At 36.1% G+C, this 18,493-nt stretch overlaps 1 protein-coding gene across 3 annotated transcripts in view; it reads left to right on the top strand.

Annotated features, from left to right (window-relative positions):
- Positions 1-18,493, top strand: part of LOC132400977 (cullin-9) — a 314,674-nt gene that overhangs the window by 153,511 nt on the left and 142,670 nt on the right. For all 3 annotated transcript variants that reach the window (XM_059982631.1, XM_059982629.1, XM_059982630.1), the window contains 5 exons: positions 3,582-3,772; positions 4,774-5,167; positions 5,896-6,296; positions 10,494-10,684; positions 11,132-11,355. In XM_059982631.1, the coding sequence (XP_059838614.1) occupies positions 3,582-3,772; positions 4,774-5,167; positions 5,896-6,296; positions 10,494-10,684; positions 11,132-11,355 (1,401 nt within the window). The remainder of the gene's footprint in view (positions 1-3,581; positions 3,773-4,773; positions 5,168-5,895; positions 6,297-10,493; positions 10,685-11,131; positions 11,356-18,493) is intronic.

Below are 18,493 nucleotides of genomic sequence, written 5' to 3'. Positions count from 1 at the left end.
GGGGTTTTCCATAATTCTGCTTGCCAAGGCCTACTCATGGCCTCTTCTAGCTCTTCTTATTTCAATCTTAAGCTCCTTCCTGGCAACCCTGTAATTTTCTAGAGCTGTAACAGTACCTAGTTTCTTGAACCTTTTGTTTCTTTTAACTAGATTTTCTATGTCCTTTGTATGCCATGGTTCTTTTACCCAATCATACTTTCCCTGCCTCAATGGAACATACCTCTGCAGAATGCCATGCAAATGTTCCCTAAAAATTTGCAATATTTCTGCCGTGCATTTCCCTGAGAACACCTGCTCCCAATTTATGATCCCAAGTTCCTGCCTAATAGCATCATATTTCTGCCTACCCAATTAAATGTTTTCCCAAATTGTCTGCTCCTATCCTTCTCCAGAGCTGTGGTAAAGGAGGAGGAGTTATGATCACTACCTCCAAAATGCTCTCTCACTGAGAGATCTGACACCTGTCCAGGTTCATTTCCCAACACCAGATCAAGTATTGCCTCTCCTCTTGTAGGCCTATCTACATATTGTTTTAGAAAACCTGAGCACTTTATATGGAATAAAGTGGATGATCTTGTAGTGCAGTTAGAGATTTGCAGATTTGACATTGTGGGCGTCACTGGGTTGTGGCTGAAAGATGACTACAGCTGGGAGCTTAACATCCAACGATACACATTATATTGAAAGGACAGGCAGGTAGGCAGAGGGAGTGTGGTGGCTGTGTTGGTAAAAAATGAAATCAAATTCTTAGAGGTGACGTAGGATTGGAAGGCATAGAATCCTTGTGGTTAGAGTTAAGAAAGCGCAATAGTAAAAAGACCCTGATGTGAATTATATGCAGGCCTCTGAACAGTAGCCAAGATATGATATACAAATTACAACACGAGATAGAAAAGACACATAATAAGGATAATGATAGTCACGGGGGATTCCAATATGCAGGCACATTGGTTAATCGGTTGATACTGGATCCCAAGAGATGGAATTTGTAGAATGCTTGTGAGATGACTTTTTAGAGCAGCTTGTAGTTGAGCCTACGTGGGAAAAGACAATTCTGGATGGGGTGTTGTATAATGAATCAGATTTGATTTGGGAGCTTAACTAAAAGAACTTTAGATCTATGATCGAATTCACTCTGCAGATGGTCAGATGTATCAGTACAGTCGGCCCTCCTTATCCGCGGGGGATTGGTTCCGAGACCCCCCGCGGATACTAAAAATCGCGGATGCTCAAGTCCCTTATTTAACCTGTCTCAGTGTGGTGGTCTTTAGGACCCAGCGGAACCCCAGACTTTATTTAACATGCTCAGTGCGGTGGACGTTAGGACCTGGCGGTACAGCTCTGAATCCACAGTGTTTCTGTTCACGAAAGTAATCACGATCACGATTGAAAATAAGGTGGATGTAATAAAGCGATCGGAAAGAAGTGAAACACCATCGGTCATTGAAAAAGCGTTAGGCTACAGTTGGTCAACGATTGGAAAAAATTTTAATGGAGCATGTGAAAGGCCCTGCCCCGATGAAAGCTACAATTATTACTAAGCAACGCAGTGGTTTAATTATTGGAATGCATATGTTTCTTAAGTTTTTTTATATGCATAGAAAGGTAAAATATGTACTATATCCAAAGAAAAACGTTTGACTAACTGACGCTAAGTAATACTGGATGTACTTGTTCCGACTTCAAATTCGACTTAAAGACAGACTCAGGAACGGAACTCATTCATAACCCGGGGATTGCCTGTACTTAAGTAATTTCTAGATTACTTATAATACCTAATACAATGTAAGCGCTATGTAAATAGTTGTTATACTGTATTGTTTAGGGAATAATGACAAGAAAAAAAATAGTCTGTACATGCTCAAATAAAGAGTGCTGGAGAGAGAACTTCTGGGTTTTTCCGATCCGCAGTTGGTTGAATCCGCGCATGCGGAATCCGCGGATAGGGAGGGCCAACTGTATTACAGTGGAGTAACGAATTACAGAGGCATGAGAGAGAAGCTGGCCAAAAATGATTAGAAAGGGACACTAGCAGTCAAAGAGTCCCTGAAAATTGCATCTTTTCTTATACTACTATCTTCTGTGTCATCCAAGGATCTATCCTTGGCTCTGTCTTATTTAGCAGTTAGATGCTGCCTCTTGGCATTATTCAAAAGCAAAGCATCCATTTCCATGTGCAGGAGAATGCACAGCTTTACTTAAACTCTTTTCATTCCCTCCACCAATTCTGTTTTCTGTTTTTGTTGACATGGATACTCGATAATTAGAAGTTTCCTCTAAGTTAATATTAGAGGATTGAAATGATTATTTTTAGTCTCATCACAAATCCTGTCACTCATCCTGGCTATAGCCTCAAGTCAAACCTGATTATTTACAACTGACTTGTTGTAATTGGTCTGAAACTTAATGGACGTCTGAAATTTTGATTGACACTATTTCAAAACCACCTATTTCTGCTTTTATCACCATACACGTCAGCTGTGGTTGAAATTGCTATCTATGCCTTAGCTGACTTCAGCCAAGAATATTCCTAGCCATCTGTTTTCATTCTACCTTGTGAACTTGGTGCTAATTAGGATATGTATAAGCAAATCCTATTTAAAAGTAGAGAATCTGCAGGTGATGGAAATCCAAGCAACAGACATAAAATGCTGGAGGAACTCTGCAGGCCAGGCAGCATCTATAGAAAAGGTACAGTTGACGTTTCAGGCCGAGACCCTTTGGCAGGATTAGAGGTAAAAAAAGATGAGTAGTTTTAAAAGGTATGGGGGGGAGGGGAGAAACATAAGGTGATAGGTGAAACCCTCCAGCATTTTGTGTGTGTTGCTCTAGTCCTATTTAATATCACTTGTCTAACACTGTTTTACAGTATTGAATTGTCATTTAAACCATGCTGTGAAGTTGCAGTATGACCTTTGAAGTGTTAGATATAAGGCAATACCTTCGTGTCTGGAAATCTGTATCAATTAGAGATGAGTACATGGTGCTTCATGTAACTGACTGGCTTTCAGATTTGACATTCTGAAAGTCGGGAAAGATTTTGTGGTCTTAAAGTGGGCAAGTCTGCCTCCATTAGGCTTTTAGGAACCTGTGGAAACCAAATATACATATGTAATACATTTCTGTGTTATAATTAATTACTACATTTGCCTGCCTAAGTGACCGTAGTTATTGGTTGTGAAACCCCTGTAGATGTCTGGAAGATTAAGAGCACATCCTAAAAGAAAGAGAACTTTATTTTTTCACTTGATTCAAAATCTGGTTGTGTTTTTAATGTCTAAACTGGTGTTTCAATGAAGTTCTTGTAACTTATTTTTGAACTTTGCTTAACATAGTTCTGCCTATCTAGCAGTTTCACTTTTTTTTGTGGATTCCTCAGTATGTGAACTTTTTGTGTAGTGAACAGTTTTGCTTGAATCATTGTAGATAATTTAGTTCATGCTAGAACAAAGAATATGATCTTTTAAAAACTGGCACATCCCTAAGGATTTTTTGAAAAAGCGAATTATCATCATTATATTGAAATGTGATTCGTTTTCTTCTGTGATGACAGCATATTACATGACATGTTTGTATTTTAGTGGCTCAGACATTTTTCCATAAGCCACCTGGTGGCTTATACTCTCTTCCTTACCTGTCGGAGAGCATTCCTGAAGATTCCTCTATTCTCAGACGCTCAGAATGGTGGGAAGTACTTTTCTTCATCAAGAAGTTGGAGCCAAAACAGCAACAGGAGGCTGTCGAAATCATCAGACAGAGTCTAGAAGATCAGGTGAGTGAGTAGATTGTACTCATGGGGTTTAGCAATATATGAATTCTTCGAGAGTGTACTCCTTCTCCTGGTCTTTAAAATGAGGTGTAAAGTTTAATTTGACTATTGAAGCATCTCTGCTCCCAAGAGATGAACTTCAAACAGACCCAATCTTGCAGTGTTTATGATCGGGGAAATGAAATTTCTGGGTGCATGAGAAATTGGACAGATGGGCTCACTCATTTGTAATTACTGTTAGTCATCTTTGTGATGTCTTGCGCCTAACCTTTACTGTTACAGTGGTCGTCTGCCATCACAAGTGGCATCTTATTTGGTGTGTTTATGGTCAATGTGATTTTATTTTCACACTAATAGGTCCTCTGGTCTTTATTGAATTAACGAAGTAATCTGGATTTGATTTCATGTTATTTAATGTTTTATAACTGATTTAATATATTAATGACCTAAATGTTTCAGTATTTTCTATTTTATTTTTCACTGGCAGATTTTGATTTTCAGGCTATAGTGATCATCTTAATTCTGTTGCTTTGATTTTCCCACTTTGGTCTACCTTGCATTTCACCATTATTTTCTGACCCTGGTTCTTTAGTAAATGAGTTTTTGCAGTCTGTTTTACAGAATATTTCACCAAGCCTTATCTAGTTTTCACTCATGCTTTAAATGTAAAAGATTGACAGCAACGTGTTCAGAAATGGGGTTGTTGTGAATTGTCAAGTTCTCACTGTCTTCCCCTCTTTCTCACTATCCACTTTTTTTTAAAAAGAAAATTAATTCACCTGAGACTACTTGTTACAAAATACTAGAATGGCTTTCTCTGGCAAAGTGGTTAACTAGATATGTAGTTTTAAAGTGATGAAATAAAGAACAATAATCTAAATAATCAAAATGGTGATGAGATGGTGTACAATGATAGGAAATATAATTAATCTTGTAATAAAAAGATATCTATATAAAATAACAGATGCTAATAATCTGGACAACCCCATTTGATTTCTTCACAGATTTCAGTAATGGATGAGAGTGTGTTGATTCAATTGACTGTACCTGTGGAACTAGCACAGAAACTGCTTCATTTCTTGAATCCATATTGTCCAGTGCCCTATCGTAATGACCTGGAGAGTTCTCATGTTTATACCAAACATTATTTGAAGAGGAAAGTGCTGGATCAGGACCCACTCTCCAGTTCATTAACAAGTGTTGAGTATGGATCCCAACCTGCCATGGGCTCATCCTCTGGATTATCCGTTTCTCAGTCAAAGAAAGCCAAGAAAGAAGTACCTCCAGTACTGACAAACACTGCACCCACTTCAAGCAAAATCAGTGCTGGGCAGCAGGCAGAGATGGACAGAATGGAAGAATTAGAGTTACCAGATGATCTTGATGAGAAGCTCAAAGGTAAGTGTATCCATTGTAAAATAGGGGGTAAATATCAGGTTTTTTTCTCTCAATCACGGTGGCCAGCATAGTCCACTAGCCTGAACTGTGGTCCTTTGTTTCTGGAAAAATTGAGCAACAGATTGTGACAGACTATTGATTATAATTCATTATTCAGTCGGATGGTATAGGAGCAAACTGAAAGCCACACTAAGTTGGTGTTCAAGACAACAGACAATTTATTAAAAACTGGTATGCATCAGGAGACCAGTCAAAGCTGCTCTATCAGAGCACGAATTAAGTGCAGCTTTTACATTCTCAGTTGATTAGATTACCAGAAAAACTACATTTTGATAAGAGAAAGGTGGTTACAGGAAGACTTAATTATGTAGCAGATTAGGTCTTGATTGCAGAATGAAATTATTATCAACCGGTCTTAACAGCCAATCCAATTTTCTATTACATTGGGTACATGCTATAACATAATTACGTAAGTTCCTGAACTTGGGTGTTGTCACTGCTACATTCCTTGTCTCTATTCTCTCTACGTTGTCTGTTATTCCCTATACAACATCAGCACAATCTATATCCCTATCACCTAGTTATTAGCCTCAATATTCTTTCTCCTGCAACAATGGACGGCATGGAGTGATGAACTGTTAGTTCATTTTGTGATTTCATCATTCGGGTAGTGAAATATGGAGAGTTGTCAGACTGTTATAAACTAAAACATTTTTTGTTTTTTTTAGTGTTTGACTGCCCCAAAGTGACTGGACGTAAGACAAATTTGGAGAAAATGGGGGATGTTGTAGACATCATGAAGAAATCAAGTTGTGATATAAGTTTGCAAGTTGCAGGTTTTAAGTTCATCACTAAGATGTTGGAGGAGGATGGTTCACGAGAGAAGCTACCTCTGAAAGTGGATTCCAGTCTAAACCAAAGGGATAAGCTGATCAAACTACTGGTGGAAGAACTAACCAATCTGTCCAAGGAGAAAACTTTGGTCATCACATGCTTGCAGCTACTGTATATTCTGATGCAACGATATGACTGGAGAGCACTGTTTGCTACAGAGGGGGGAATTAAGAGTATTCTGTCCTGCATGCAAGAACACAAGAATTCTCCACTCATCCAGCAAGCTGCTCTGGCAGTAAGTTAAACATTTAATTCATTTTTAAAAAATGTTCTCTTTCCTCTGTTGAAGGATACTGAACCCCCGCAATTCCTCATCTAGGAACACGGTGATTGACTTAAAATAAAATATGAGCATCAACTTCTAACAAAGCAGCAGTTTTCTCTCTCAGCCTATGTAAGAGTTGCTGCTTTGGATTAGTGGTCTATCCTCCATAAATTTAAAAATCCACCCATGAAATAGCTGACATTATTATATGCATTAAAAGTGCAATGTACTGTCACCAATAATTTTCAGGTCTCTAAATTTGTAAAACTTGAACTTATGAAATGACATTCAAAATTGTTTGGAATCTACCAACAGGTTACGAGCATTCTTTATGTTGTTCACTTAGTACACTGTTGATTTATTGCAATCAAAAACTGTTAAGTAATCTGTTTTGGGTGAACTAATGTTTCTGTTGCATTGGCACTGGATGGGTTTGTTAGTTCTGATGGAGTTCTGAGAAATAGGAATTGAAGCAGGCCAGTTTTTGCTTTCAAACCTGCCCCATTGTTTATTATGATCATTGCTGATCTTCTACCTTGGTGCCATTTTCCAGCATTATCCCCATAATCCTTATTTTTGTTGTCATTATTTTTTTTAAGTGGAAAAGCACAGGAGTGTATGATTTAGATAACTTCAAGGGATTTGCCATTTTTTTTGGTGTTCTGCCTAACTGCAACACTATATTTTGATATTAGTATTTTAAAACAAAACAGATAAATCTTCTTCTGAAATATGAACTATAAATGTACCTCTGCAATGTCTTCCTGAACTGTGGCCTCTTTCTTAACATTGTTAACAAAGGCCTTGACGGCATCTCATTCATTTTTATTCACAGAACTTTCCTGGGTCCTCACCTTCATTCTCTGAACCCCTGCATTCAACAGACCATTCTCTGCAATTTCCATCACCTCCAAAGCGATTCCACCACCAGACAAACCGCCACCAGTTTTATTTATTTTTATGTTAGAGATTCAGCAAGGATTGTTCCCTTTGAAATTCTTTGGCGCATTTTTCTGTTTCCTCCATCCACATTCCCTTTCTTACCACACTTTTACAATTTAAGGCAATACAACACTTGTCCTTTCACCTCTTCCCTTTCCACAACCCAGAGATTTGAACAGTTTTTCCAGGTGAAGTAGCAATCCACTTGCTCTTCTTCCAATCTAGAGTACTGAATTCAATGTTCACAATATGGTCTCCCGTGCATCAGGGAAATCCATGTGGATTAGATGACTATTTTATGCATTCTGTCTGCAAAGGGGATCTAGAGCTTCTCATTGTCTGCCACTTTAATTTTCCATTTTACTCCCAATCTGATCTGTGGACCCACCGGTACTCGGTAGCATGAGGCACAATACAATCTTCAGGCATGGGATCACACTTTCCATCTGCAATGTTGCAGCCTTCTAGACTCAATACTGATTTCTAGAACTTAAAGTAACTTGATTTCTCTGCCTATATCAGATTTTGGTTCAGCTTATTTGATTTTCCTTTTTCTTTTCTTTCTGGGGGTGGAAGGCAGCCTCCTACATTCACATCTCTTTGTTCTTTTGTCTACATTCTCTGTCTCTCCAATTGTTTAAATAATCTTGTTTACAATTTATCCTTGTGATCAATCTAGTTTTCATGAAATGAGAGATTTAAGCTTTAAGGTTATGTTGGTGACATTATGGTGGTGCTCTTTTGATCAAAGGTGGTTAAGAGCCGATTTGATAGATGTACATTAGTTCATGACAGTCAGATGGTCCAGCAATCAAGGGAATACCAGATTCAAAATGATGGCAAAAATTATGGTGGGATGTGAGGATACAAAGTTGTTGTAGTCTTGAATTTGCTCGTGGTAGGCCGAGAATTGATCAGGGTTTGCAACAAAGTTACAGGCAGTCCCTGGGTTATGTACGAGTTTTGTTCCTGAGTCCGTCTTTAAGTCAGAACAATTTCCTAGGAGTGAACATCACCGATAGCCGGTCCTGGTTCAATCACTTTGACACCATGGCCAGAAATGCTCACAAATACACCTGCTTACTCAGATGCTAAAGAAATTTGGCATTTTCCCCTTTTCACCCTGAGCAATTTTTATTGATGCACTATAGAAAGTATCTGTCCAGATATATCACAGCTTTGTATGGCAACTGCTCTATCTGTGACCACAAGAAACTGCAGAAAGTTGTGGACACAGCTCAGCACATCATGAAAACCAACCTCCCCTCCCATCAGGAAGCACATGCCACCAGGTTGAAGGACAGATGTCTTGCTGTTATGAGACTATTCCGTAGTTCAGTAGTCATATAAGATGGACTCTTGACTTCACAATGTACCTTGTTATGACCTTGCAATTTACTGTGTGCGGTGCACTTTCTCTGTCAGTGTTACACCTTACTCTGCCCTCTTACTGTTTTCTCTTGTGCTACCTTATTGCACTGTTGTTATGAATTGGTCTGTATAGACAGTATGCAAGACAAATTTTTTTACTGTACTTCGGTGCATGTGATAATTTTAAACCAATTTACCAATTTAAATCATTATCACTGAAGAATTCTCATGTACTTTTCTTACCACTTGATAAGAGTTTCACTGGCTTATAATTTGATAGATTACCTCTGTTGCTTTTTTAAAATAGAGTAACACCATTGGTTCTGCGATAGTCCTCTGGGATCTTAATCAACTTGGATTAGTCTCATCAGCCCCTGGTAATTTATCTACCTTAATGTTCTTCAAGAGAGCCTGTACCAACGCTTCCTTGATATCAACATGCCCTAGAGTTATCAGTATTCTGTTTTCTCTGTCCTGTGTGTCCTCTCCCAAGCTCAAGTTTTATTATCATTCAACCATACACATGAATACAGCCAAATGAAAGTGTTCCTCTGCATTCAAGGTGCCTGATGCCTGCTACCATGGGTGACTGAAACAGGTTGCAACATGGTGCGCAGAAGTCCAGCTCCATCTCTATCCAGCAACTCCTCCTGGGGTAGACCTGCAGTACTTGTTGTTCTTAATGTCCAGTAGTATCTTGAGATTGTGAAAAAAATGTAGAGGATGAAAAATTACAATTTGTTTGGACCCATTGAGGCAAGTTCAATTCCATGTTATCAAAACCCCCGGTGAGTACCAATGCAAAACACTCATTTAGTGCCTGACCCACTTCCACCTGCTCATGGCCTAAATTCTTCCCTTTATCCTTCAGCTGTCACACTTTCCCTAGCTACCCACTTATCTTCACTATAGATGTAAAATGCCTTCAGATTTTTTTTTATAAATTCTACTTCCCAAAGACATTTCATGGTCTTTTTTAGCCCTCCTGATCTCCTGGCTTCTTTTACTTTCGTTAAAGGCCCTGTCCAATTTCAGCTTCTTATACCTTATAAATACTTTTTCCTTTGTGGCTAAATTTACAGTAGCTCTTGATGTTTGAGGTTTCCACACATTGCCACCCTTAACTTTCTTCCTCACATGAACATGTACACTGGATTTCCTGTGTAATTATTTTGCTACTTACTATACCTAGGGGCAATTTACAATAGTCAGTAAACCAATAAGTACATCTTCTGAATGTAGGATGGGACATGGGCAATTGGAAGAAACCTACACAGTCACTTGAACAATGTACGAACAGCATCTGTGGACAGGATCAAACCGGAGTTGTGAGGCAGCATTGCTAACTGTTATGTCACCATGCCTCATTCAGCAAGGGTAGCTGATAGTGCAGTAGCTGTGATTCAGGTGGTACAGAATCAACATAGGTTAAAGTCCAGTGATGTGAGCACACTTTCTTGAATGAGTTCAGTCCAGTGATTACTGAGAGCTGTCATATTTCAGATGGGTTTGTAAACTAAGGCCTTACCTTCCCCCCACAGCACCCAATCAACTGCCCCCCAACCAGCACTCTGGTGGGCATGGGGAGTTCTGCTGATGCTTTTGGCCAATATTTGCTTCAAGTTGTGCTACAATTCTGGATATTTTTATCCAGTATAACATTTGATATCTATGAGAACTTTATTGGGTGCATGTTCCTTTGTGACAACATTGTATACTCTTGCATTGTACTTTATTGACTAGGAAGTATTTTTAGTAGAAAGAAATAAGGTCACAAAGTCAATGAAAGTACATTTTATAGATTTTATTTATTTGATGCTGTGCTTAATAATTGTCACAAATTTGTCTCTGCAGACTCTGAAGATTCTGACGGGAGCCAGCAAATATGACATGCGCACAAAAAGTGTTCGCCCTCACCTTGCTGATGCTGATGCTCAGGTCATCCTTGAAATCTTTGCCAGTATTGGCTCAGCCTCCACCCAGAATTCACAAGGCCTGCTCAGTGTTATTCCTGCAGCTGTAGCGAAAATGATGAACACCTGTGGGTAAGGAGAGTTTCACCAGATGTGCTTGTTCCTGGCCTTTTTATCTGTCTATCACAATGCCTTTCAGGTTTAATCCTTGTGTATCTTCTAGTAGTGTGTTTTCTGCAACTATTCTGGCTATTCTAATTTGGAAAGACCGAACCATTTTTTTGCCCCTGGACATTATGCACGAGGTTTCTAGTGGAAATTACTGGATGATGTTTGGAATAGGAACATGTTAAGAGTTTTGTTCTTCAACTTTCCTCCTGTCAAGCCTTGTAATACCTGTTTGAGATCAGCCAGATCAGTGACACCAGTGATTTAATTAGGACTTTTGATCTTTGAATTTTCTCAAAGGGCAGTAAAAGTGATATTTTGTGTTGGGAAGTGGGAGTGGTGGTGAAATAATTAATATTTGTAAATGCACATTTTTTCCCAACCATATTTTACCCTTATGATTCTTTCCAGATGTTCCTCTGCGGTGCAAGATGGCTTGCTAATTGTCATTATGCTGGTTTCTAATCACAAAAGCTTAGCGGAGTTGTTGGTATCTTGTGATATTTGTCCAATTCTGTATAGCTGCATTGGAAATGGAAGCAGCTCCACTGGCAGTCATCAACAGATGCTGGCAATCATGGCCCTCAGTAATATCTCTTTGAACCATAAGCTTTCCACTGGAATTGAGAATAAAGGTAATGACTGGTACTTTTAACATGCAGTTAAACTCAGAATAACCATGTAGTATTATATTTCATTTCTATCTTTATTTTGAGATCACAGCTCCATTTATAAAATACTACCTTTACTGTTGAGTATTCATGTGCCATGGTTTTACATCACAGAAGTGTGCCTTTCTGGCCAAATAATCCATGCTAACTTTTTTACCCAGGGAGCTAGTCCCATCTTCTAGTATTTACTCTATAGCTCTTTAAGGCTACATCCATACTACACCAGATAAATCTGTAACCGAAGCTTTTTCTCTTCATTTTTATCCTCCGTCCACACTAAAACTGCGTTTTCGTCCCTTGAAACTGGAGCTTTTCAGAAACGCTCGCCAAAGTATGTAATTTTGAAAACGCTGCTCGGGCAGATCATTGTGGATGGGGTAACCGGAGAAATCTGAAACGCTGTCAGACGGCAGTGTGCCATTTCATTGTTTTCTTGAACGCAACCTAACAATTTCAGAACAGACAGCAATGAGACTGAAGCCACAAGAGTTAGAAATGTACTCACCAAATACTTTGGCCCATAACTTACTGAATAAATAAGTATACTCACTTTGCCCTGTTTTCTGTCCTTGCTCGTATGGAGGTGGTTTACCTTTTTATGCAAGTACTTCTCTGACAATAGATGTGTAACAGCCTAATGTAACATTGACCTCCAGTGTCTACTCTGCTGTTCTGTAAGATAGTGATCTTGCACTTTATCCATTTCCTGTCTATCCCTGTATACTCTGATTAGTGTCTAAAATTCTGTCTTTGCCATCATGAATAAACTTGAGAGCCTGAATATACAGCCCTGAGGCAGAACATTGCATTGATTTGCACATGCATGAATTTCTCATCCCAGTCATAAATGGCTGACCTTTTGTTGTGAGACCATTCAGCAAAGCTACACTAGCCAGAGGAAACAGCCTCTCTTTTCTTTCTTTTTCAATTTTTTTATTGGTTTTCATATATACATATAAAAAAAACATAACATAATAATGAGTAAATTATGAATACAATAGACTTGAAATCACGTTGATAATAAGATAACAATATCCTATTAAACATCAGCAGAAAAAAATACCTTAATCAATCAAGTCCATATGATTATATATGAAAAAAAACAAAAATAACCATTAAAAGAGAAAAAAAAAATTTGAAAATATGTGAAAAAAAGTATATATTAAGAAAAATAAAACACTAAACTAAACTAACATGGGCAATAATAATAGTTTACAAGTATATGATAGTCAACAAACTCCGGAACTCCATACCTGAACATGAATAAGCAGAAAGAAGGTCTGGAAAAGGCCAAATTAATTCATATGAAAATGTCGAATAAACGGTCTCCAAGTTTCTTCAAATTTAATTGATGAGTCAAAAATAGTGCTTCTAATTTTTTCCAGGCTCAGATAAGAAATAGTTTGAGAAAGCCATTGAAATGTGGTAGGAGGATTTACTTCTTTCCAATTTTGTAATATAGACCTTCTGGCCATTAATGTTACAAAAGCAATCATTCGTCTGATTGAAGGGGAAAACTGATTACCATCTTCATTTGGTATGCCAAAAATTGCAGTAATAAAATGAGGTTGTAAATCTATATTCCAAATTCCAGTAATTATGTAAAGTGGGACATGACCAAAACATGTGGGTCAATGAGGCCACTTCTGAATGACATCTGTCACATTGAGGGTTAATATGAGAATAGAATCGAGCAAGTTTATCTTTAGACATATGAGCTCTATGTACAATTTTAAATTGTATTAAAGCATGTTTAGCACATATAGAAGAAGAATTAACCATTTGCAAAATTTTTTCCCATTTATCTGTTGATATATTATATCGAAGTTCTTTTTCCCATTCTTGTTTAATTCTAACTGATATTTCTGGTTGTATCTTCATAATCATATTATAAATAAAAGCTACTAATCCCTTCTGACAAGGATTTAAGGTAAAAATCAAATCTGTAAAGTCCACCAAAGTTGAATTAGGAAAAGATGGTAAAACTTTATGTAAGAAATTTCTAATTTGTAAATATCTGAAAAAATTAGATTTAGGTAATTCAAATTTGTTGGAAAGTTGGTCAAATGACATCAAAGTATCTTCAAAAAAGAGATCACGAAAACATTTTATACCTTTCCTTTTCCATATGTTAAAAGCTTGATCTGTCCAAGAGGGTTTGAAAAAGAAATTAAGTAAGATAGGGCTATCAAGAACAAAGTTTTTCAAAGTAAAAAACTTATGAAATTGAAACCAAATTCGTAATGTATGTTTAATAACAGGATTAGATATTTGTTTATTAAATTTAACTAAATCAGCAGGAAGACAAGAACCAAGAACAGAGAATAGAGAATATCCCTTTACCTCATTACATTCCAAATTTACCCACTGTGGGCACAGTGGTGAATCCAAATCTAGTTTCCAATACATTAAATTACGAATATTATTTGCCCAATAATAAAATCTAAAGTTAGGTAAAGCTAAACCACCATCTTTTTTAGATTTTTGTAATTGCTTTTTACTTAACCTAGGGTTTTTATTTTGCCACACAAATGAGGAAATTTTTGAATCAATGTTATCAAAAAAAGATTTAGAAATAAAAACTGGTAAGGCTTGAAATAAGTATAAAAATTTCGGTAAAATCATCATTTTAATAGCATTAATCCGACCAATTAATGATAAAAACAAAGGAGACCATCTTGTAGTAAGTTGATGAATTTGATGAAGCATAGGTAAAAAATTCAGTCTAAATAAATCTTTATATTTCTTGGTAATTTTTATACCTAAATAGGTAAAGTTATCAGTAACAACTTTAAATGGTATCCTATCACTCAATAAAGTTTGTGCATTTAAAGGAGATAATTCACTCTTATCTAAATTTAGTTTATAACCAGAAAAAGTACCAAATTGAACCAACAAGGATAAAATAGCGGGAATAGATCTATCAGGGTCAGAAATATATAACAGCAAATAATCAGCATAAAGTGATAATTTGTATAACTTCTCATTACGGGTAATACCAAAAATATTAGGAGATTCACGAATAGCAATAGCTAAAGGTTCTAATGCAATATTAAATAATAAAGGACTTAAAGGACAGCCTTGTCTCTTACCACGAGATAATTGAAAAAAAGAGGATCTATAGTTATTTGTAAGAACAGAAGCAACGGGTTTATGATATATTAATTTAATCCATGATATAAAGTTAGGACTAAAATTAAAATTTCTCAATGTATTAAATAAATATATCCATTCAACTCTATCAAAAGCTTTTTCAGCATCTAATGAAATAACACATTCTGGGATTGTGGGTGGTGAAGTATGAATTATATTAATCAATTTTCTAACATTAAAAAAGGAATACCAATTCTTCATAAAACCAGTTTGATCTTCTGAAATAATCTGTGATAGTACTTTTTCTAATCTAATAGCTAAAATTTTTGTAAGAATCTTAGAATCTACATTTAATAGTGATATAGGGCGATAAGATGTACATAAAGTAGGATCTTTATCTTTTTTAAGAATTAGAGAGATATTAGCTTCATAAAAAGATTGAGGTAATCTCTTCTTAGCAAACGCATCATTAAAAATTTCACATAACCAAGGAGAGAGCAAAGAAGAAAAAGTTTTAAAAAATTCTACTATATAACCATCAGGACCAGGAGCTTTCCCTGAATTCATTGATGAGATAGCCTCTCCTATTTCCACCATAGAGATAGGAGCATCTAACAGGTTATGGTCTTCATCAATCAGTTTAGGAATATTCAAATTGTTAAAAAAATTATCTATCATGGACTGGTCACCATCAAATTCTGATTGATATAGAGATTTATAAAAATCTTGAAAGGTATTATTAATTTCTTTATGATCAGTAGTTAAATTACCGTCTTGTTTGCGAATTTTAATAGTTTGTTGCTTAGTCGAGATAGCTTTTAATTGATTAGCTAACAGTTTACCAGTACAATCACTGTGAATATAGAATTGAGCCCTGGTCCTAATTAATTGATTTTCAATTGAAGAAGATAATAGTAAACTATGTTCCATTTGAAGCTCAACTCTCTTCTTATAAAGTTCTTTGGTAGGAGTCACGGAATAAATCTTATCAATTTCCTTGATTTTATCCACTAATAAAGCAATATCTAAATATCTTTGTTTTCTTTTACCAGCAGAATATGAGATAATTTGTCCACGAATAAAAGCCTTAAAAGAGTCCCAAAGTATTCCTCTGTCGATTTCTTCAGTACAGTTTGTTGAGAAAAACAAGTCAATTTGCTGTTTTATATAGGTGATAAATTCTGGGTCTTGAAACAAAGTAGCGTTAAGCCTCCAAGATCTGATATTATTGGAATAGTCCAAAATCTTAATAGATAACTTCAAAGGTGCATGATCCGAAATAGTAATAGAATCATATTTACAATCAATAACATCCGTTAATAACTGATGATCAATAAGAAAATAGTCAATTCTAGAATAGCTATGATATACATGTGAAAAAAATGAAAATTCTTTATCTTTAGGGTTCAAAAACTGCCATATTTCTGTAATTCCCGAATCAACCATAAACGAATTAATAAGTAGGGCTGATCTGTTCGGAAGAGTACAAATGGGTTTAGATCTATCCATCGAAGGATTCAAACAACAATTAAAATCTCCACCCATTATCAACATATAAATAAACGTTTAAAAAATTCAGGGCAGTCAAAGTTTGGAGCATAGATATTAACTAGAACAACTTTCCGATGAAAATGTAAGCCAGTTATCAACAAAAATCTACCCTGTGGGTCAGAAATAATTTCATGATGTGTAAACGATATTGAGGGGTCTATAAAAATAGACACACCCCTAATTTTAGCGGTACAATTCGAGTGAAATTGTTGACCCTTCCAGAACCTAAAAAAACGTTGATTATCCTCCCTCCTGATATGGGTCTCCTGTGCAAAGATAATATTAGCATTCAGTCTATGGAATACTTTAAATATTTTTTTACGTTTAATCGGATGATTTAAACCATTAGTATTCCAGGAGATAAAGTTAACAGATTTATCCATCATACTAATATTAGTTGTGTGTATCATAAAAGGTTAAAAAGACACATAACCCACAATTCAGGAAGGAGGAAAATTGATTCAGGAGCAACCGGAGAACATGACACCTCAACAATATTAATAATTTAAAGTCGGCCGATAAACTAAAAGCAAAAAAATAAAGAGCAAAAGTGTGAAAAAAGATCCCTACCCCCTCCCCCCACCCTTCGAAAAAAAGCCAAGCGGCAGGCGCATAATCTAATACTAATATTACCCCCATTTCAAGATGGCAGCTCTATAAAAAGATTAAAAGAAAACTATATAACACCCAAATTAAGATATAGAGTTGCAAAAAAACAATATATATCAATCAGAATAAAAGAAAACTAATATAATAAAACAAACAATCATTAATAAAAAAAAGTATAAACATCAAAATTTAAAAGTGTAATATACCTTTAAAAAAAAATCCCGTGTACAAATACAAGATGACGTTTCAAAAACAAAGACTTATGGGAAGAAGAAACGCCATTTTGAAAAAGCCATATTACTAAATACAAATGTGATTTCAGCAATCTGTTAGAAGACAAAATAAGATTTAAAAAAAAGGGATATAATAAACAGTACAATATATATAAAAAAAAGACCAAAAATCCAAAACATTCATCCCATTTCTGAGTACAGGCAAACAAATAAATGCTTACAAAAAACAGAATCTTACGGGAAAAAGAAACGACATCTTAAAAAAAAGTAAATCATTATTGCAAAATATAAACGTATATAACCAAAACAGAAAGAAAAAAAAAGATATTATAAAAATTAAAAAGAACATCTATAAACAATGATGATAGTAAAAAAAACCAGACCCATAGATCAAAATAAGAAGTTATAACCCAGCTTCATAGGTTAAAACTTAAAATAGAAAGATATCCTCTCTCTGAAAAATCTTCCACATAACACATAGTTCAAGTTGCAGTAGAAGATCGAAATTCTTCAACAAATTTCTTCGCTTCTTCCGGAGTGTTAAAAATTTGCTGACTGTTGTCGTTCAGCGTAATTCTAAGCTTCGCTGGATACATTAAAACTTGTTTAAGTCCAATCGAATAAATCTCTGCCATCACTGGTTTAAAAGCGATTCTGTCTCTCATAACCTCATAAGAATAATCCTCAACAATTCGAAATTTGAAGCTATTGTAAGAAATCATACCTTTTTTACGAGCTAATCGAATTAAAAGCTCTTACTCACGAGGATAATGAAGGCGAACAATCACCGCTCGTGGTTTATCAGACATAGACGAAAACCTCGCAACTCTGTGAGCACGGTCAATAACAGGTTTAGTTTGCAAACCTTCATCACCGAAAATTTCCCATAGTAATTTAGAGAAAAATTCAGTTAAATCACCGGACTCAACTTTTTCGGAGAACCCGATAATTCGCAAATTCTGTCTGCGAGATCGATTTTCGAGATCAGTAATTTTAAACTTATGCTGATCTACAGCTTTAAGAGTCGATTGTACCTTCTTATCCAACGCCTCAAGTGTACGTGCTTTTTCAACAATTAATTTTTCAAGAGTCTCCAACTTATCTTCATGCCGCTGAATATCCGTTGCCTGCGACTGAAACTTAGTATCAAGCGATTTAACAGCTCCTTCAAGTTCAGACATTTTCGTGGTAAGCTTGTTTTCCAAACTTGCCATTTTACTTTCCAGGTTATCTTCCAAACTTGCCATTTTACTTTCCAGCTTGCTTTCCAAACTTGCAAGTTTAGCGTCCAGAAGATTAGAAATTGCATCGATAGATAAAGGCTCCTTAGACGATTTCTTACTTGTAGCCATTTTAAGTTCGGCAAAGTTAGATCAAATATAGTTTTAGGGAAAAAAAAAGTCAATCGAAAATATCAACTCATTTGATTAAATTCGAAAAGATTTGATTAAAGGGTGATTATAGTTAGAAAAGTGAAGAGCGCCTAAAAGGCAGATGTTTACGTCGCCATCTTGAAACTCCACCCCCTCGCACAGCCTCTCAGCATCTTATCACGTCAGTCCTGCTCATGATCTGATTTTAGTCACTGAGAGCATTTCATTCTTAAATTCCAAATC

This window comes from Hypanus sabinus, chromosome 10, assembly GCF_030144855.1.
Source record: "Hypanus sabinus isolate sHypSab1 chromosome 10, sHypSab1.hap1, whole genome shotgun sequence".
In the NCBI taxonomy this organism is placed as follows: Eukaryota; Metazoa; Chordata; class Chondrichthyes; order Myliobatiformes; family Dasyatidae; genus Hypanus; species Hypanus sabinus.
This window is presented reverse-complemented; position numbering and strand designations above follow the sequence as displayed.